The sequence below is a fragment of the Pseudophryne corroboree genome, chromosome 2 (genome assembly GCF_028390025.1).
Source record: "Pseudophryne corroboree isolate aPseCor3 chromosome 2, aPseCor3.hap2, whole genome shotgun sequence".
Taxonomy (NCBI): domain Eukaryota; kingdom Metazoa; phylum Chordata; class Amphibia; order Anura; family Myobatrachidae; genus Pseudophryne; species Pseudophryne corroboree.
Window position 1 is genome coordinate 241,699,419 of NC_086445.1, and position 22,873 is coordinate 241,722,291.

The following is a 22,873-nucleotide window of genomic DNA, read 5'->3' on the forward strand; positions in this document are numbered from 1 at the left end:
TCTTGAGTGTGCAAAAATGGTCCGTTCAATGGGTGTGTTATGAGATTGTTGAGGGCATGCACAGCTGCAGGTGTAGGAGGCCATAGTCAGATGGAGAACCTGTAGCTGCCATAGGGCTAGAGCAGGTTTTCATGCTGGACTGATGGAGTATTAGTACACACCAATCAGTATTACTGCATGCACAGATGCATACCTCCCAACTGTCCCGATTTTCGCGGGACAGTCCCGTTTTTTGGGGTCTGTCCCGCTGTCCCTCCCGCGGGCCGCAGTGTCCCGCGGTGGGTGGGGGCAGTTGGGAGGCTCCTGATCACTCACTGCTCTGCTCAGTTGAGAGCAGAGCAGCGGTGAATAGACGCTGTGCACGTGCGCACAGCGTCTATTCCAGTGAGTTAGAGGGAGAGCGGGCATGCCCCCTCAGTGATGAAAACGGGGGTGTGGCTCACGTTCGCGGCACCTCCCATGAAGCCACGCCCCTTCTACACAGGCCACACCCCCTTTTCGGACGCGGGCGCGCCAAGATGTTCCTCCTTTGTCTACTTCAATGTTGGGAGGTATGCAGATGCTAAAAGTGGACGTCTCAGTTCTCGTACACCATTAGGCCACACGGATGTACACAAGGGAAGGAGTCTATCAGCATTTGCATAAAGTCACAGACAGACAAATGCCAATAGGTGCTGCTGCGTGCTTTTCTGCATCCACCTCTGAATGAGGCCCACAATCTTGTTGTTATGTGTTTTTTCAGATCTGCTAACATGAGGACAGAGATATTACATTCTTATTTTATACTCACAGATCATAAAAGTTATGACATATTGGTATTATACTTCTAAATTCACTGTGTAAGCAGTTGATGCTGCATAATATATCAGACAGGCATAGGCACAGAACTATCGCTAATGCACACATCACTGTATCACTATTGGAAAAGCTGGTACTACGCAACAGCACAAGTTTGATGTATTATGCACCACAAATAGTTTATAGTTATAATTCTATATAATAAAAGGCTAACGCTGCTCCTCACCTCTGTGGGGGGAATTCAAGCGTGTTGGCGCTGGCAGCCACTAGATGGTGCCCAACAGATCAATTCAAGTGTTGCTGTATTCAGGCGCGCACAGCCACTGGCGCTGAGATTACGGTTATGCTGTTCCGTTATTTTGACGTGCTGGTAACTAGTAGATGTGTAATTGTTGTTCCTGGTATTTTTTACTAGTGTAATATATTATTCTTTGACACCAGCACCATCTACTGGTTGCAGTTAATTATCACAGTTATCTGAGGCTTTCTTTAAAAATAATTATGCTGTTTTTCTTGGCTTAAACTCCACCAGAAGAGGTTTAGGTGGAGTAATTTACAAATGCCCAGAAGTCTATCTATAGGCTAGCTGCAGCTTGCTTCTACTACATCTCCACTCGCTCTTCTTGTCCCTAGTTAGACATTCCTCTTCTACTGACATAATTGTAGCCTCTATTCGGAATGTATTTGTTTAGAACGGTTCGCAACTGGTATATTACAGCCTGAACTTTGACATGCCAGTGGCGCACACAGGAAGGGGGGGGGGGGGGGGTTCCGAGTCCCCCCCCCCCCCCCCTGATGAGCCAACATTTTTATTTTTGAGATGGAAACAGGAGTGTCTCCGTCTCAGTAAAAGCCGCAACCGCGACAGCAGAGCTGTAGCAGCACATGGAGAATGTCCAGGGGGAGCTGCTGGCTGCGCATGCTCAGCTATAGCAGCTCCCTCCGTCCACACAGTGCCACCCGTCTGCTCCTGCATCCCGGCCACTGATGGTACAGTACTGTATATGCAATATGTAGTGTACTGTATACAGTATGTCAAGTTTGTGTGTATGTATGTATGTGTGTGTGTGTGTGTGTGTGTGTGTGTGTGTGTGTGCGCGCTTGTGTATGTATGTATAAATGTACTGTGTCTGTATGAATGTGTGTTTTACTGTATGTGTGTATATATATATATATATATATATATACAGCAATGTCAGCCCGGCACTCTGTTTGCAAATCCAAACATTGCCCTGGTGCCTTCAGTATGAATTTCAATATCGTGCAAAAAAGGCTGCGGCACTCAAGGTCTTTAGAAAAAGTCAAGTGTATTCAAATAGTCAGAAACATTCCATCAACGTTTCGGGGACTCCAACCCCTTTGTCCACACTTGTACACATCTGGACAAAGGGGTTGGAGTCCCCGAAACGTCGATGGAATGTTTCTGACTATTTGAATACACTTGACTTTTTCTAAAGACCTTGAGTGCCGCAGCCTTTTTTGCACGATATATATATATATATATATATATATATAAACATCGAGCAGTAAGGCACTCCTGAAAGCTGTATCATCAAAAGCCGGTGCCCCCGTATAGCATAGCAAATACAACCAGAAAGAACGTGGCACTCACGGCAAAGTACAAATGCTCAAAACACTCGTGTGTCGTCAGCAACGTTTCAGTGGACACCCCACTGTCGTCAGGCTTTATTAACATTAAAAGAACTTAAACATACCTTTATACACACCTGCGTGAACTCACTCAGCAGGTCCGGACCCGAACTTCCGGTCAGGAGCTGCGGAAATGATGTAACAGTGCCATCAGCGCACTGAGTGAAAGCATACCATCACCATGGAAACCAGAACGTAGCGGTAAAGCTACAAAATTGTTACATAGCTATCCAATATAGATAAAATGAAACAACTGTCACAATAATATATTGTAAACTGCTAATGTTACTCATACCAATAGCATAAATAAAACAACTTGTTAGTAATGTCAGCATCATAGAAAGCAAGCATAAGAAAACTGCTCATTCAAACCTTTTGGGTGAATTACATCAAGTTTAGCTATCCATCTGGCTTCTACCTGCAATAATTTAGCAGCCCGATTACCTCCCCTAATATTCACAGGGACTTGATCTATCATCCTATAACGGATGCTACTGACTGGATGTTTAAGAGCAGCAAAGTGCCTGGCTACAGGCTGATCGCTGCTCCCAGTTTCCAATGCATTTCTGATAGCTGAGCGATGGCATGTCATTCTTTCTTTGAACTTCCGTTCAGACTTGCCGATATAACTCAGCCCACATGGGCATATTATTTGATAAATTGTGTGGGTAGAATTACAAGTCAGACGATGCTTAATATCAATTTTTTTACCCGTATGTGGGTGATTAAATGAGTCACCAGCCAATAAATATTGGCAGGTGACGCATGTACATTTAAAGCATCCTTTTTTGCTGTTAATCCGTGACAAGAAATGTGAACTGGGTACTGTAGTGTCTAAAGTCATCCCAGAGACATCCGTTTTAACCAGATAATCTCTGAGATTCTTACCCCTCGAATAACATGGCATCACTTTAGAGCCAGACAGATGAAGCTGCTTGTCGGTCTCTATAAGGGGCCAATGTTTCTTAGTGATACTAGCAATCGTATCAGACTTAGTATTAAATTTGTTTACCCAAGGAAACTTTATATGTTGTTCATCAGACTGATTCTTTTTCTTTAAGAGAGAACCCCTATCCATGGCCATAACTTTAATTTTTGCTGAATTAAGTAAATTCTGTGAATATCCTCTCAGTAATAGTTTACTAATCAGTCCATCAATTTGACGGGAAGCTGAATCAATGTCACTATTAATTCTACGTATGCAAATCATTTGAGAGTATGGAAGTCCTCTCTTGAGAGACAAAGGGTGACAGCTTGTAATGTATATTTCTCTATATTCCACTGTAGATTATTGAAAGAAACAGCGGAGGGGCCAGCAAAACAAAAGGCAGAGGGCGAGCCGGCAGGCCGCCACGCTCCGCCAACAAGAAATAATCTGCAACCTGTCTTCCTATGAATTATCAGACTCTGAGATTAGGTTATTAAACAAGGGACTTTCTTTTGTGCCCACTGTTTCTTTCAATAATCTACAGTGGAATATAGAGAAATATACATTACAACGCAAAATTAAATTAAGAGAACACTTTGGTGGCTATGCAAAATCTGAAACATGTGCCCCGATTCCAACTAAACTGCAACCATTTCGACCGAAGTCAGTATTCGACCCTTTGTCCAATAATTCAAGTTTAAAGACCTTCTTGAGAGTACTTGATCATGAAGTCAAAGAGTCAGTGGGCTCTGATGTTAAAATACATCCTAATCTGACTAAATTGGAGCGAGACGCTTTGGATAAGTTATCTCATAATGACAAGTTGATCATTAGAAAAGCGGATAAGGGCGGGGCGATAGTGTTGCAGGACTTTAGTGACTATAATGATGAAGCTTTACGCCAACTTTCTTGCACTGATGTATATATTAAATTACAAACGAATCCTACGGCTAGTTGTAAAAAACGCTTGCAAGAAGTTTTAATGCAGGCGGTGTCAGTCGGTTTGATAACTGATGAATTATTGAATGTACTCATGCCACAGTTTCCAGTTGTTCCTTTATTTTATTTATTACCGAAAATCCATAAGGGGGTGGATCCACCCCCTGGCCGACCCATTGTGTCGGCCAGGGGTTCGCTTCTACAACCCTTATCGGTATTTTTGGATGATTTGCTTCAACCATTGCTGTATGATGAATTGAGCTTCTTAGCTGACACTACCTCATTTCTAAATAATTTACAATCAATTAATACAGTACCTAGAGACTGTTGGTTGGCTACCATAGATGTGGTGAGCCTGTATACATCAATTCCTCATACTATGGGGCTGTCAGCTGTGAAGCGTTTCCTTACTAAAAAAACAGGTGTTTGATGCAGAGAAAATTGAGGTAATTTTGGCATTACTAGAGTTGGTATTAACCAACAATTTTTTCCTGTATGGTAAACAATTCTTTCTGCAGGTTCAAGGATGTGCGATGGGTTCTGCGGTATCTCCCACGTACGCAAACATCGTGATGTTTACAGTAGAGGATGATCTTTTTTACTGTAATGATTTGTTTAGATCTGAAACCATCTTATTGAATCGCTATATTGACGATTTGTTTATCTTATGGAAAGGCGATCATAAACAGTTTATTGAGATTTTGGAACAATACAACACCAGCACTAGCACGATTAAATTCACATATACGATGAATCAGGAGACAATTAATTTTCTTGATGTGCAGGTGATGATTAAGAATAATCAATTAACCACCTCAGTCTATACAAAACCGACTGATTGCAACCAATTGTTGCATGCACAAAGCTGTCACCCTTTGTCTCTCAAGAGAGGACTTCCATACTCTCAAATGATTCGCATACGTAGACTTAATAGTGACATTGATTCAGCTTCCCGTCAAATTGATGGACTGATTAGTAAACTATTACTGAGAGGATATTCACAGAATTTACTTAATTCAGCAAAAATTAAAGTTATGGCCATGGATAGGGGTTCTCTCTTAAAGAAAAAGAATCAGTCTGATGAACAACATATAAAGTTTCCTTGGGTAAACAAATTTAATACTAAGTCTGATACAATTGCTAGTATCACTAAGAAACATTGGCCCCTTATAGAGACCGACAAGCAGCTTCATCTGTCTGGCTCTAAAGTGATGCCATGTTATTCGAGGGGTAAGAATCTCAGAGATTATCTGGTTAAAACGGATGTCTCTGGGATGAATTTAGACACTACAGTACCCAGTTCACATTTCTTGTCACGGATTAACAGCAAAAAAGGATGCTTTAAATTAGGGATGAGCGGGTTCGGTTCCTCTGAATCCGAACCCGCCCGAACTTCAGCTTTTTTCCACGGGTCCGAGCAGGCTCGGATCCTCCCGCCTTGCTCGGTTAACCCGAGCACGCCCGAACGTCATCATCCCGCTGTCGGATTCTCGCGAGACTCGGATTCTATATAAGGAGCCGCGCGTCGCCGCCATTTTCACACGTGCATTGAGAGTCATAGGGAGAGGACGTGGCTGGCGTCCTCTCCGTTTAGAGAAGAGAGAGACACAGTATTTTGGGGAGCATTATTAGGAGGAGTACTACTATACTGTATACTACTATACTACTTGCTGAAGTGATATTTATAGAGTCATAGGGAGAGGACGTGGCTGGCGTCCTCTCCGTTTAGAGAAGAGAGAGACACAGTATACTATTTTGGGGAGCATTATTAGGAGGAGTACTACTATACTGTATACTACTATACTACTTGCTGAAGTGATATTTATAGAGTCATAGGGAGAGGACGTGGCTGGCGTCCTCTCCGTTTAGAGAAGAGAGAGACACAGTATTTTGGGGAGCATTATTAGGAGGAGTACTACTATACTGTATACTACTCAGACACAGTATTTTGGGGAGCATTATTAGGAGGAGTACTACTATACTGTATACTACTCTACTACTTGCTGAAGTGATATTTATAGAGTCATAGGGAGAGGACGTGGCTGGCGTCCTCTCCGTTTAGAGAAGAGAGAGACACAGTATTTTGGGGAGCATTATTAGGAGGAGTACTACTATACTGTATACTACTCAGACACAGTATTTTGGGGAGCATTATTAGGAGGAGTACTACTATACTGTATACTACTCTACTACTTGCTGAAGTGATATTTATAGAGTCATAGGGAGAGGACGTGGCTGGCGTCCTCTCCGTTTAGAGAAGAGAGAGACACAGTATTTTGGGGAGCATTATTAGGAGGAGTACTACTATACTGTATACTACTCTACTACTTGCTGAAGTGATATTTATAGAGTCATAGGGAGAGGACGTGGCTGGCGTCCTCTCCGTTTAGAGAAGAGAGAGACACAGTATTTTGGGGAGCATTATTAGGAGGAGTACTACTATACTGTATACTACTCTACTACTTGCTGAAGTGATATTTATAGAGTCATAGGGGGAGAGGACGTGGCTGGCGTCCTCTCCGTTTAGAGAAGAGAGAGACACAGTATTTTGGGGAGCATTATTAGGAGGAGTACTACTATACTGTATACTACTCTACTACTTGCTGAAGTGATATTTATAGAGTCATAGGGAGAGGACGTGGCTGGCGTCCTCTCCGTTTAGAGAAGAGAGAGACACAGTATTTTGGGGAGCATTATTAGGAGGAGTACTACTATACTGTATACTACTATACTACTTGCTGAAGTGATATTTATAGAGTCATAGGGAGAGGACGTGGCTGGCGTCCTCTCCGTTTAGAGAAGAGAGAGACACAGTATACTATTTTGGGGAGCATTATTAGGAGGAGTACTACTATACTGTATACTACTCTACTACTTGCTGAAGTGATATTTATAGAGTCATAGGGAGAGGACGTGGCTGGCGTCCTCTCCGTTTAGAGAAGAGAGAGACACAGTATTTTGGGGAGCATTATTAGGAGGAGTACTACTATACTGTATACTACTATACTACTTGCTGAAGTGATATTATAGAGTCATAGGGGGAGAGGACTTGGCTGGCGTCCTCTCCGTTTAGAGAAGAGAGAGACACAGTATTTTGGGGAGCATTATTAGGAGGAGTACTACTATACTGTATACTACTCAGACACAGTATTTTGGGGAGCATTATTAGGAGGAGTACTACTATACTGTATACTACTATACTACTTGCTGAAGTGATATTTATAGAGTCATAGGGGGAGAGGACGTGGCTGGCGTCCTCTCCGTTTAGAGAAGAGAGAGACACAGTATTTTGGGGAGCATTATTAGGAGGAGTACTACTATACTGTATACTACTCTACTACTTGCTGAAGTGATATTTATAGAGTCATAGGGAGAGGACGTGGCTGGCGTCCTCTCCGTTTAGAGAAGAGAGAGACACAGTATACTATTTTGGGGAGCATTATTAGGAGGAGTACTACTATACTGTATACTACTATACTACTTGCTGAAGTGATATTTATAGAGTCATAGGGAGAGGACGTGGCTGGCGTCCTCTCCGTTTAGAGAAGAGAGAGACACAGTATTTTGGGGAGCATTATTAGGAGGAGTACTACTATACTGTATACTACTATACTACTTGCTGAAGTGATATTATAGAGTCATAGGGGGAGAGGACGTGGCTGGCGTCCTCTCCGTTTAGAGAAGAGAGAGACACAGTATTTTGGGGAGCATTATTAGGAGGAGTACTACTATACTCTATACTACTATATTACTTGCTGAAGTGATATTTATAGAGTCATAGGGAGAGGACGTGGCTGGCGTCCTCTCCGTTTAGAGAAGAGAGAGACACAGTATACTATTTTGGGGAGCATTATTAGGAGGAGTACTACTATACTGTATACTACTATACTACTTGCTGAAGTGATATTTATAGAGTCATAGGGAGAGGACGTGGCTGGCGTACTCTCCGTTTAGAGAAGAGAGAGACACAGTATTTTGGGGAGCATTATTAGGAGGAGTACTACTATACTGTATACTACTCAGACACAGTATTTTGGGGAGCATTATTAGGAGAAGTACTACTATACTGTATACTACTATACTACTTGCTGAAGTGATATTTATAGATTAGATAGTGTGACTGTAAGTGTATTATCTGACTTGTGGGGGAGACACTGACAGTGGGGAGCAGTTAGAGTCTGAGAGCTGGACTCAGGAGTACATATAACGTACAGTGCACACTTTTGCTGCCAGAGTCAGTGCCACACTGCCATTGTTGTGACCACACTGACCACCAGTATAATAATATATTTTGTGATTGTCTGCTTAGGACTCGGAGTACTAGTTGCAAGTTGCAACGTGACCTGACCACCAGTTTAATAATCAATCACCACCAGTTTAATATATATATAATTGTATATAATATATATATATATATAATATTGTATACCACCTACCCGTGGTTTTTTTTTTTCTTTCTTCTTTGTACATACTACTATAGTATAGTAGCTTACTGTAGCAGTCTGCGGTGCTGCTGAGCTGACAGTGTCCAGCAGGTCCGTCATCAGTCATCATTACCAATACCTAATAAATATATTATCTACCTGTCCGGCTGCAGTACTAGTGATATTATATATACATACATATATATATTGATTTCATCTCATTATCAATCATCCAGTCTATATTAGCAGCAGACACAGTACGGTAGTCCACGGCTGTAGCTACCTCTGTGTCGGCACTCGGCAGTCCATCCATAATTGTATACTAGTATCCATCCATCTCCATTGTTTACCTGAGGTGCCTTTTAGTTGTGCCTATTAAAATATGGAGAACAAAAATGTTGAGGTTCCAAAATTAGGGAAAGATCAAGATCCACTTCCACCTCGTGCTGAAGCTGCTGCCACTAGTCATGGCCGAGACGATGAAATGCCAGCAACGTCGTCTGCCAAGGCCGATGCCCAATGGCATAGTACAGAGCATGTCAAATCCAAAACACCAAATATCAGTAAAAAAAGGACTCCAAAACCTAAAATAAAATTGTCGGAGGAGAAGCGTAAACTTGCCAATATGCCATTTACCACACGGAGTGGCAAGGAACGGCTGAGGCCCTGGCCTATGTTCATGGCTAGTGGTTCAGCTTCACAGGAGGATGGAAGCACTCAGCCTCTCGCTAGAAAACTGAAAAGACTCAAGCTGGCAAAAGCACCGCAAAGAACTGTGCGTTCTTCGAAATCCCAAATCCACAAGGAGAGTCCAATTGTGTCGGTTGCGATGCCTGACCTTCCCAACACTGGACGTGAAGAGCATGCGCCTTCCACCATTTGCACGCCCCCTGCAAGTGCTGGAAGGAGCACCCGCAGTCCAGTTCCTGATAGTCAGATTGAAGATGTCAGTGTTGAAGTACACCAGGGTGAGGAGGATATGGGTGTTGCTGGCGCTGGGGAGGAAATTGACCAGGAGGATTCTGATGGTGAGGTGGTTTGTTTAAGTCAGGCACCCGGGGAGACACCTGTTGTCCGTGGGAGGAATATGGCCGTTGACATGCCTGGTGAAAATACCAAAAAAATCAGCTCTTCAGTGTGGAGGTATTTCATCAGAAATGCGGACAACAGGTGTCAAGCCGTGTGTTGCCTTTGTCAAGCTGTAATAAGTAGGGGTAAGGACGTTAACCACCTCGGAACATCCTCCCTTATACGTCACCTGCAGCGCATTCATAATAAGTCAGTGACAAGTTCAAAAACTTTGGGTGACAGCGGAAGCAGTCCACTGACCAGTAAATCCCTTCCTCTTGTAACCAAGCTCACGCAAACCACCCCACCACCAACTCCCTCAGTGTCAATTTCCTCCTTCCCCAGGAATGCCAATAGTCCTGCAGGCCATGTCACTGGCAATTCTGACGAGTCCTCTCCTGCCTGGGATTCCTCCGATGCATCCTTGCGTGTAACGCCTACTGCTGCTGGCGCTGCTGTTGTTGCTGCTGGGAGTCGATGGTCATCCCAGAGGGGAAGTCGGAAGACCACTTGTACTACTTCCAGTAAGCAATTGACTGTCCAACAGTCCTTTGCGAGGAAGATGAAATATCACAGCAGTCATCCTGCTGCAAAGCGGATAACTGAGGCCTTGACAACTATGTTGGTGTTAGACGTGCGTCCGGTATCCGCCGTTAGTTCACAGGGAACTAGACAATTTCTTGAGGTAGTGTGCCCCCGTTACCAAATACCATCTAGGTTCCACTTCTCTAGGCAGGCGATACCGAAAATGTACACAGACCTCAGAAAAAGACTCACCAGTGTCCTAAAAAATGCAGCTGTACCCAATGTCCACTTAACCACGGACATGTGGACAAGTGGAGCAGGGCAGGGTCAGGACTATATGACTGTGACAGCCCACTGGGTAGATGTATGGACTCCCGCCGCAAGAACAGCAGCGGCGGCACCAGTAGCAGCATCTCGCAAACGCCAACTCTTTCCTAGGCAGGCTACGCTTTGTATCACCGCTTTCCAGAATACGCACACAGCTGAAAACCTCTTACGGCAACTGAGGAAGATCATCGCGGAATGGCTTACCCCAATTGGACTCTCCTGTGGATTTGTGGCATCGGACAACGCCAGCAATATTGTGTGTGCATTAAATATGGGCAAATTCCAGCACGTCCCATGTTTTGCACATACCTTGAATTTGGTGGTGCAGAATTTTTTTTAAAAACGACAGGGGCGTGCAAGAGATGCTGTCGGTGGCCAGAAGAATTGCGGGACACTTTCGGCGTACAGGCACCACGTACAGAAGACTGGAGCACCACCAAAAACTACTGAACCTGCCCTGCCATCATCTGAAGCAAGAAGTGGTAACAAGGTGGAATTCAACCCTATATATGCTTCAGAGGTTGGAGGAGCAGCAAAAGGCCATTCAAGCCTATACAATTGAGCACGATATAGGAGGTGGAATGCACCTGTCTCAAGTGCAGTGGAGAATGATTTCAACGTTGTGCAAGGTTCTGATGCCCTTTGAACTTGCCACACGTGAAGTCAGTTCAGACACTGCCAGCCTGAGTCAGGTCATTCCCCTCATCAGGCTTTTGCAGAAGAAGCTGGAGACATTGAAGGAGGAGCTAACACGGAGCGATTCCGCTAGGCATGTGGGACTTGTGGATGGAGCCCTTAATTCGCTTAACAAGGATTCACGGGTGGTCAATCTGTTGAAATCAGAGCACTACATTTTGGCCACCGTGCTCGATCCTAGATTTAAAGCCTACCTTGGATCTCTCTTTCCGGCAGACACAAGTCTGCTGGGGTTGAAAGACCTGCTGGTGAGAAAATTGTCAAGTCAAGCGGAACGCGACCTGTCAACATCTCCTCCTTCACATTCTCCCGCAACTGGGGGTGCGAGGAAAAGGCTCAGAATTCCGAGCCCACCCGCTGGCGGTGATGCAGGGCAGTCTGGAGCGACTGCTGATGCTGACATCTGGTCCGGACTGAAGGACCTGACAACGATTACGGACATGTCGTCTACTGTCACTGCATATGATTCTCTCAACATTGAAAGAATGGTGGAGGATTATATGAGTGACCGCATCCAAGTAGGCACGTCACACAGTCCGTACTTATACTGGCAGGAAAAAGAGGCAATTTGGAGGCCCTTGCACAAACTGGCTTTATTCTACCTAAGTTGCCCTCCCACAAGTGTGTACTCCGAAAGAGTGTTTAGTGCCGCCGCTCACCTTGTCAGCAATCGGCGTACGAGGTTACATCCAGAAATGTGGAGAAGATGATGTTCATTAAAATGAATTATAATCAATTCCTCCGTGGAGACATTGACCAGCAGCAATTGCCTCCACAAAGTACACAGGGAGCTGAGATGGTGGATTCCAGTGGGGACGAATTGATAATCTGTGAGGAGGGGGATGTACACGGTGATATATCGGAGGATGATGATGAGGTGGACATCTTGCCTCTGTAGAGCCAGTTTGTGCAAGGAGAGATTAATTGCTTCTTTTTTGGTGGGGGTCCAAACCAACCCGTCATTTCAGTCACAGTCGTGTGGCAGACCCTGTCACTGAAATGATGGGTTGGTTAAAGTGTGCATGTCCTGTTTATACAACATAAGGGTGGGTGGGAGGGCCCAAGGACAATTCCATCTTGCACCTCTTTTTCTTTAATTTTTCTTTGCGTCATGTGCTGTTTGGGGAGGGTTTTTTGGAAGGGACATCCTGCGTGACACTGCAGTGACACTCCTAGATGGGCCCGGTGTTTGTGTCGGCCACTAGGGTCGCTTATCTTACTCACACAGCTACCTCATTGCGCCTCTTTTTTTCTTTGCGTCATGTGCTGTTTGGGAGGGTTTTTTGGAAGGGACATCCTGCGTGACACTGCAGTGACACTCCTAGATGGGCCCGGTGTTTGTGTCGGCCACTAGGGTCGCTTATCTTACTCACACAGCTACCTCATTGCGCCTCTTTTTTTCTTTGCGTCATGTGCTGTTTGGGGAGGGTTTTTTGGAAGGGACATCCTGCGTGACACTGCAGTGACACTCCTAGATGGGCCCGGTGTTTGTGTCGGCCACTAGGGTCGCTTATCTTACTCACACAGCTACCTCATTGCGCCTCTTTTTTTCTTTGCGTCATGTGCTGTTTGGGGAGGGTTTTTTGGAAGGGACATCCTGCGTGACACTGCAGTGACACTCCTAGATGGGCCCGGTGTTTGTGTCGGCCACTAGGGTCGCTTATCTTACTCACACAGCTACCTCATTGCGCCTCTTTTTTTCTTTGCGTCATGTGCTGTTTGGGGAGTATTTTTTGGAAGGGCCATCCTGCGTGACACTGCAGTGACACTCCTAGATGGGCCCGGTGTTTGTGTCGGCCACTAGGGTCGCTTAGCTTAGTCATCCAGCGACCTAGGTGCAAATTTTAGGACTAAAAATAATATTGTGAGGTGTGAGGTATTCAGAATAGACTGAAAATGAGTGTAAATTATGGTTTTTGAGGTTAATAATACTTTGGGATCAAAATGACCCCCAAATTCTATGATTTAAGCTGTTTTTTAGTGTTTTTTAAAAAAACACCCGAATCCAAAACACACCCGAATCCGACAAAAAAAATTCGGTGAGGTTTTGCCAAAACGCGGTCGAACCCAAAACACGGCCGCGGAACCGAACCCAAAACCAAAACACAAAACCCGAAAAATTTCCGGCGCTCATCTCTACTTTAAATGTACATGCGTCACCTGCCAATATTTATTGGCTGGTGACTCATTTAATCACCCACATACGGTAAAAAAATTGATATTAAGCATCGTCTGACTTGTAATTCTACCCACACAATTTATCAAATAATATGCCCATGTGGGCTGAGTTATATCGGCAAGTCTGAACGGAAGTTCAAAGAAAGAATGACATGCCATCGCTCAGCTATCAGAAATGCATTGGAAACTGGGAGCAGCGATCAGCCTGTAGCCAGGCACTTTGCTGCTCTTAAACATCCAGTCAGTAGCATCCGTTATAGGATGATAGATCAAGTCCCTGTGAATATTAGGGGAGGTAATCGGGCTGCTAAATTATTGCAGGTAGAAGCCAGATGGATAGCTAAACTTGATGTAATTCACCCAAAAGGTTTGAATGATCAGTTTTCTTATGCTTGCTTTCTATGATGCTGACATTACTAACAAGTTGTTTTACTTATGCTATTGGTATGAGTAACATTAGCAGTTTACAATATATTATTGTGACAGTTGTTTCATTTTATCTATATTGGATAGCTATGTAACAATTTTGTAGCTTTACCGCTATGTTCTGGTTTCCATGGTGATGGTATGCTTTCACTCAGTGCGCTGATGGCACTGTTACATCATTTCCGCAGCTCCTGACCGGAAGTTCGGGGTCCGGACCTGCTGACTGAGTTCACGCGGGTGTGTATAAAGGTATGTTTAAGTTCTTTTAATGTTAATAAAGCCTGACGACAGTGGGGTGTCCACTGAAACGTTGCTGACGACACACGAGTGTTTTGAGCATTTGTACTTTGCCGTGAGTGCCACGTTCTTTCTGGTTATATATATATATATATATATATACATACTGCATATACACACACAGTGTATATATATATATATATATATATAGATAGATAGATAGATAGATAGATAGATACACTGCTCAAAAAAATAAAGGGAACACTTAAACAACACAATGTAACTCCAAGTCAATCACACTTCTGTGAAGTCAAACTGTCCACTTAGGAAGCAACACTGATTGACAATCAATTTCACATGCTGTTGTGCAAATGGAATAGACAACAGGTGGAAATTATAGGCAATTAGCAAGACACTCCCAATAAAGGAGTTGTTCTGCAGGTGGTGACCACAGACCACTTCTCAGCTCCTATGCTTTCTGGCTGATGTTTTGGTCACTTTTGAAAGCTGGCGGTGCTTTCACTCTAGTGGTAGCATGAGACGGAGTCTACAACCCACACAAGTGGCTCAGGTAGTGCAGCTCATCCAGGATGGCACATCAATGCGAGCTGTGGCAAGAAGGTTTGCTGTGTCTGTCAGCGTAGTGTCCAGAGCATGGAGGCGCTACCAGGAGACAGGCCAGTATATCAGGAGACGTGGAGGAGGCCGTAGGAGAGCAACAACCCAGCAGCAGGACCGCTACCTCCGCCTTTGTGCAAGGAGGAACAGGAGAAGCACTGCCAGAGCCCTGCAAAATGACCTCCAGCAAGTCACAAATGTGCATGTGTCTACTCAAACAATCAGAAACAGACTCCATGAGGGTGGTATGAGGGCCTGACATCCACAGGTGGGGGTTGTGCTTACAGCCCAACACCGTGCAGGATGTTTGGCATTTGCCAGAGAACACCAAGATTGGCAAATTCGCCACTGGCGCCCTGTGCTCTTCACAGATAAAAGCAGGTTCTCACTGAGCACGTGACAGACGTGACAGAGTCTGGAGACGCCAAGGAGAACGTTCTGCTGCCTGCAACATACTCCAGCATGACCAGTTTGGCACTGCGTCAGTAATGGTGTGGGGTGGCATTTCTTTGGGGGGCCGCACAGCCCTCCATGTGCTCGCCAGAGGTAGCCTGACTGCCATTAGGTACAGAGATGAGATCATCAGACCCCTTGTGAGACCATATGCTGGTGCGGTTGGCCCTGGGTTCCTCCTAATGCAAGACAATGCTAGACCTCATATGGCTGGAGTGTGTCAGCAGTTCCTGCAAGATGAAGGCATTGATGCTATGGACTGGCTCACCCGTTCCCCAGACCTGAATCCAATTGAGCACATCTGGGACATTATGTCTCGCTCCATCCACCAACGCTACGTTGCACCACAGACTGTCCAGGAGTTGGCGGATGCTTTAGTCAAGGTCTGGGAGGAGATCCCTCAGGAAACCATCCGCCACCTCATCAGGAGCATGCCCAGGCATTGTAGGGAGGTCATACAGGCACGTGGAGGCCACACACACACACACACACACACACACACACACACACACACACGCACACTACTGAGCCTCATTTTGACTTGTTTTAAGGACATTACATCAAAGTTGGACCAGCCTGTAGTGTGTTTTTCCACTTTAATTTTGAGTGTGACTCCAAATCCAGATCTACATGTGTTAATAAATTTGATTTCCATTGATAATTTTTGTGTGATTTTGTTGTCAGCACATTCAACTATGTAAAGAACAAAGTATTTAATAAGAATATTTAATTCATTCAGAACTAGGATGTGTTATTTTAGTGTTCCCTTTATTTTTTCGAGCAGTGTAGATATGTAATTATTATTTTTTGTTTGATTTTGCTTGTGGGTAGTCCGTCACACAGTAAAGAATAGGCAGCGGCACTCAGGGACTTCTGTAGTGAAAAAGCTGTATTGAACAAGTCACAAAAACGAACCGACATTTCGAGGCTCGTGGCCCCTTGTTTACCTTGAAAAAGGGGCCACGAGCCTTGAAACGTTGGTTTGTTTTTGTGACTTGTTCAATACAGCTTATTCACTACGAAAGTCCCTGGGTGCTGCTGCCTATTCTTGACTATATATATATATATGTATATATAATATAATAGAATTTTAATACCTACCGGTAAATCCTTTTCTCTTAGTCCGTAGAGGATGCTGGGGACTCCGTTAGGACCATGGGGTATAGACGGGATCCGCAGGAGACATGGGCACACTATAAGACTTTGAATGGGTGTGAACTGGCTCCTCCCTCTATGCCCCTCCTCCAGACCTCAGTTAGAAAACTGTGCCCAGGGAGACGGACATTTCGAGGAAAGAATTTATTGTTTAAACACGGTGAGTGTCATACCAGCTCACACCACGAACATACCGCAGAACGTGGCATTCAATAGAATACCAGCCAACGCATGAACAATACACAGCCTCATGCTGAGAGAATATGTAACACAACAACCAGTGTGTCAACACAACCAATAATAAAACACTGCATGCCATGGCATGCACAACGTCAGCCACAGCCTGACAGAAAAGAAACACCACAAGAGTGTAACCATAACCAATAACTGCAGACACAGTACGCACTGGGATGGGCGCCCAGCATCCTCTACGGACTAAGAGAAAAGGATTTACGGGTAGGTATTAAAATTCTATTTTCTCCTACGTCCTAGAAGATGCTGGGGACTCCGTAAGGACCATGGGGTTTATACCAAAGCTCCAGACCAGGCGGGAGAGTGCGGACGACTCTGCAGCACCAATTGAGCAAACATGAGGTCCCCATCAGCCAGGGTATCAAACTTGTAGAGCTTAGCAAAAGTGTTTGAACCCGACCAAGTATCCGCTCGGCAAAGTTGAACCGCCGAGACCCCTCGGGCATCCGCCCAAGAAGAGCCCATCTTCCTAGTAGAATGGGTCACCACCGACTTCGGTAACGGCAATCCAGCCGTAGAACGAGCATGCCGAATCGTATCACAGATCTAGCGTGTAACAGACTGCAGAGACGCAGGCGCCCCAATCATGCTGGGAGCATACCGGACGAACAGAGCCTCTGTTTCCCCAATCTGAGCCAAATTGGCGACATAAATATTCAAAGCCCTGACTACATCGAGAGATCTTGAATCAGCCAATGCTTAAGTAACCACAAGCATCAAATAGACTGGTTTCTGCGAAACACCGAAACAACTTTTGGCAGAACTATTGGGGGTAAATCCAAGTTGATCGCAGCAGGAAATTTTTTAGCAGTTGGGCAAAACCATGTGCACTGCAGGGGAGGCAGATATAACATGTGCAGAGAGAGTTAGATTTGGGTGGGTTATTTTGTTTCTGTGCAGGGTAAATACTGGCTGCTTTATTTTTACACTGCAATTTAGATTGCAGATTGAACTCACCACACCCAAATCTATCTCTCTCTGCACATGTTATATCTGCCCCCCTGCAGTGCACATGGTTTTGCCCAACTACTAAAAAATTTCCTGCTGCGATCAACTTGGAATTACCCCCATTATCCGAGTTCTCAATTCTGCTCTATCCACCTGGAAGATCAAATAGGGGCTCTTGTGAGACCCAGCCCCTACTTCCGACATCCGCCTTGCGGACGCCAAAGCCAAAAGCATGACCACTCTCCAAGAGAGAAATTTTAACACAACCTTTCATAAAGGTTCCCATCATTGTGACACAAGAAACGCAACACCACGTCAAGTTCCCACGGTGCCAATGGGGGCACAAATGCAGGTTGGATGTGCAGTACTCCTTCCACGAAGGTCCGAACTTCCGGAAAGGTTGCCAATTCTTTCTTGAAAGAAAATTTATATGGCCAAAACCGCACTTAAATGGAGCCTAACTTTAGGCCTGCACCCACACCTGCTTGCAAAGAATGGAGAAGAACGGCCCAGCTGAAATCTTCCGTAGTAGCCTTCTTGGACTCACACCAAGACACTTATTTTCTCCAAACACGGTGGTAATGCTTTGCCGTTACTTCTTCACTAGCCTGAAGAAGTGTGGAAACGACTTCACTGGGAATACCCTTTCTGACTAGGATATGGCGTTCAACCACCATGCCGTCAAACGCAGCCGCGGTAAGTCTTGATACACGCCCGGATCTTGCTGTAACAGTTCCACACGTAGAGGAAGTGGCCAGGAATATTCTATGAGTAAATCTTGAAGAACTGGATACCAAGCCCTCCTTGTTTAGACCAGAACAATGAGGATCGCCTGAACCTTTGTTCTTCTTACGATTATCACCTTCAGAAGAGTGAAAACGGAGGAGACACATAGACCGACTGAAAACACCCAAGGTGTCCCGAGGACGTCCACTGCTATAGCTTGAGTGTCCCCTGACCTGGAACAATATCCCTGAGAGATCTCTTGTTGAGGCGAGACGTCAACATGTCCAATTGAGGCACTCCTCAAAGACTTGTCGCTTCAGTGAAACTTCTCGATGACGACTGTATATCGCCGAGGATGGAGATCACATCTGCAGAGGAATCTATTTCTCCGTCGTTCACATCCGGACCGCAGACTGCTAATATAGCGTTTACCAGTCCTTTCACCCAGCGGAAAACTTTTACAGCATCTGCCATTGCCGCTTTTCTCCAAGTTCCGCCCTAGCGGCTTACTTACACCACTGCTGTCAAGACGTCCGACAGAATTAACATGGCAGATCACTAAGCATATGTTCACTGAAAATAGCTCTTAATCTAAAAAAAGCTTATCGCAGACAAGCTTCCCAGCTTTACCTTTTCCTCTGTAAATACTTCCCTTGCAAGGACTGCTCCCCAGTCTCGGAGATCTGCATGCATGGACACCAGGATCTCATCCTGGATTCCGAACCTTCGGCCCTCTAGGAGGTCAGAACTGAGCCGACACCACAGGAACGAAAAACCTAGCCATTAGGATTATATTCCAGCGTATGCGCAGGTGAGACCCGGACCACATTTCCAACTGGCCCCGTGAAAACCACTCTGGCATTTGACCTGCTCACCGAAAAGGCCTCTTAGGCCGCACCAATCTTCTTCATCAACGGAACATATTGATGGATTGTCACCGCAGATCTGATCCGACTCCGGATCGTCAGACCTTTGTCCACAGGAACACACATAACTTCAACCGTTCCGTATCTACACTGATACCCACCTCCGACGCGTGCGTCGTTGGGAATAACAGCCTTCCCCTGTGTTGAAGAACAGTCAGAGAGAAAACATCGATTTGCACCACTTGTGTCTTGACCTCGCCTTAATCAGGAGAGTGTCCCAGTACAGAATAATAACAGTGGCTCTTACTATTGAAAGAATACCATCCTACTGCCATCACTCCGGTGAAATGGCAAAGACAATCCTGGATATCCACCCAGGTAAGCTGAATGCGGAGAACAACGCATTTAAACCCTTTATTATTATTTTTTTTTAAAAACAGGGATAGCAGGACAAAGTCCTGAACCTGACGCACCTCTGGTTTGGCGTTGCGTACTACCTCCCCTTCCAGAGGGGAAACGGCAAGATCTATTTGAAAAATCAGTGAGGGGAAACATCTGTAAATGCCAGAATGTCCCCCTCTGGATTCTATAATTAACTCACAGGTCCTAATCTATTCCCGGAATAACTGAAAAGTAGTAGACGAGTTCCCACCGGAGTGGGCTCCAGCCAGATAGACTCAGTGACAAGTGGTGGATGTGGTAGAAACAGAAAATGACATCCGCTTCTGCGAACCTAACAAGGCTGCAGAACTCTTACCTTTTCACCTTTCACTGTCTGCACAGAAAAGGAAAAAAGAACGGTATCGAACCGGTTAAAACGACTGCATCCCACAAAAGAATGCATCACCAACCGTTGTGAAGGGGACTAACGAAGTTAGATTTTCCAGGAGTATTCGCCGAGATTGACTGAACTGAGGCATCCCCAAACAGCGGTACATCGTCCCAGGAAGAAACTCCAGTATCTCTCGGAGTCAGCCTCAGCATTCCCCCGGCCACACCTCCTGTATACGCACGGCAGCCTGCCGCAATGTTATAGAGAAGAACCAACACAAGGAACATCCCCTATCTCTTTAGGGTAATTCCATCGGATGCCTTTCCGAATATAAACACTCCCCCCCAGTGGCGCACCCAGGGGGGGTTTCCGAGCACCCAGAAACCCCCTCCACTAAAAAAAAAAAAATTTTTTTTTTTTTTTTTTTTTTTTTTTAGCTGCATGAGTATTATTAATGGCTGTCTAGCGTCCTCTGCAGCCTGCTGTCTTCCTGGTGGCACTTGTAAGTGCAATAAAAGTTTACTTTATTTTAATTATAGTACATATATATCCATGTGCATACATATATACACATGTATATACATACATACATATAAAAACACACACACACACACACGTGATATATATATCTCCTATATAATAGCCCTGTGATTCTGTGCCTGGGTTTCTAACGCTGGGCGTGACTAGGAGCTCTCATTGGGTTAGTGGCAGGTCTATCACACCCAGCCCACAGCTGATTGGCCGAGAAACGCCTTCCCACACAGGTTACATCCAATGGGAGGCTCTGCCCTTTGGCTGATGTGTTTTCACAGAGCAGGATTAGCACTGGGACTGATGGAGCTGCAGCTCCAGCCCCACACCCCAAAATAGTCCCACTGCATCTGCAGCAACATACCCTAGAAAAAATGTACACATAAACATTGATACACATTCGAAAAGGGGGCGTGGTCACGGGTACAGCCGCGTGGCCACGCCCCTTTCCTATACTTTCAATGGAAGCTTGGAGAGTCAATAATCGGTACAGACCATAAAAAAAAGTAAATGTACCTTGCAAAAAGGTGCAGCTGGAGGGTATGCCACTGCATCTGCAGCAAGTCTCTGCACTGTACATAGGGGAAAAAACATCCTTTCACTGCAGCGTCCTATGGGAGTCATTCCAAGTTGATCGCTAGCTGCATTCGTTCGCTGTGCAGCGATCAGGCAAAAATTCAGCACTTCTGCGCATGCATATGCAGCGCAATGCGCACGTGTGGCGTACTATTACAACGAGCGATGCAGTTTTACACAGGGTCTAGCGATGATGCTTTTCAGTCGCATAGGCAGCCGCACAGTGATTGACAGGAAGAGGGCGTTTCTGGGTGTCAACTGACCATTTTCAGGGAGTGTTCGGAAAAACGCAGGCGTGGCTGCCCGAACGCAGGGCGTGTTTATGAACTGAATGGTCTGAAGTGATCGCAAGTGCCGAGTAGGTCTGAAGCTACTCTGAAACTGCACAAAAAATTTTTGTACCCGCTCTCCTATCCCTTCGTTCGCACTTCTGCTAAGCTAAAATACACTCCCTGTGGGCGGCGGCGGCATAGCATTTGCACGGCTGCTAAAAACTGCTAGCGAGCGATCAACTCTGAATGACCACCAACGTCTTGCTGCCAGTCCACCTGCCCCCTCCGGCATCAACAATCCCCACTCCCTAGCCGCGCCGCAGGTGGAACAAAAGCTGCTGCGGCCACCGGCATAGATGTGTATGAAAGCGGCGCATCGGAAGACTTTCATAGGCCTCCCTGTGCCGCATACTCTCTGAGCCCTGGAGCCTGTTCTGCGTGTGATGTCACAGAAGTGCCTCCCCGCCACAGCCACGCCCAGATCTCCAGAGGCCCTGACTCCGCAAAACACAGCACCTGTCCTGCCGGCCTGGAAGCCTCGAGATGGTTAATGTAGCGGATAGAGAGGGTGATATCGCGGAGGGTACTGTATGGACGCTGAATTAATGTAAAAGGTGACAGTGCTGTGCACTGCAGTGGGTGTGCAGTCTGGCCCGGTGCTAGAGTGTTCGGCGCCCCCCTGCAAACTATAAATTTGCACCCTTGCATACTTTACAAACGCACAGCGCACATAATGACCCCTGTAGTAGAGACACTTACACATGTAATGCCCCCTGTACCAGAGACACTTACACATGTAATGCCCCCTGTACCAGTGACGTTTACACATGTCACGCCCTCCTGTACCAGTGACGCTTACACATGTCACGCCCCCCCTGTACCAGTGACGCTTACACAAGTAACACCCCCTGTACCAGTGACGCTTACACACGTAAGGCCCCATGTAGCAGTGACGCTTACACACGTAACGCCCCCCCTGTACCAGTGACGCTTACACACGTAACGCCCCTGTACCAGTGACGCTTACACACGTAACGCCCCCTGTACCAGTGACGCTTACACACGTAATGCCCCCTCTCCCAGTACCATTTACACACATAACGCCCTCTGTACCAGTGCCGCTTACACACATAACGCCCCCTGTACCAGTGACGCTTACACAAGTAACACCCCCTGTACCAGTGACGCTTACACACGTAATGCCCCCTCTCCCAGTACCGTTTACACACATAACACCCTCTGTACCAGTGCCGCTTACACACGTAATGCCCCCTGTACCAGTGCCGCTTACACACATAATGCCCCTTGTAGCAGTGCTGCTTACACACGTAATGCCCCCTGTACCAGTGCCGCTTACACACGTAACGCCCCCTGTACCAGTGACGCTCATACACGTAACGCCCCCTGTACCAGTGACGCTTACACACATAACGCCCCTTGTAGCAGTGCTGCTTACACACGTAACGCCCCCTGTACCAGTGCCGCTTACACACGTAACGCCCCCTGTA

The 22,873-nt window shown here is 45.7% G+C and overlaps 1 protein-coding gene across 1 annotated transcript in view; it reads left to right on the forward strand.

Moving 5' to 3' along the window:
- The first annotated feature begins 421 nt into the window (after positions 1-421).
- PYM1 (PYM homolog 1, exon junction complex associated factor) overlaps positions 422-22,873 on the forward strand; it is a 169,530-nt gene continuing 147,078 nt past the window's right edge. Inside the window, exon 1 of the mRNA XM_063952577.1 lies at positions 422-551. Within this exon, the coding sequence (XP_063808647.1) occupies positions 542-551 (10 nt within the window). The 5' untranslated portion in view covers positions 422-541. The remainder of the gene's footprint in view (positions 552-22,873) is intronic.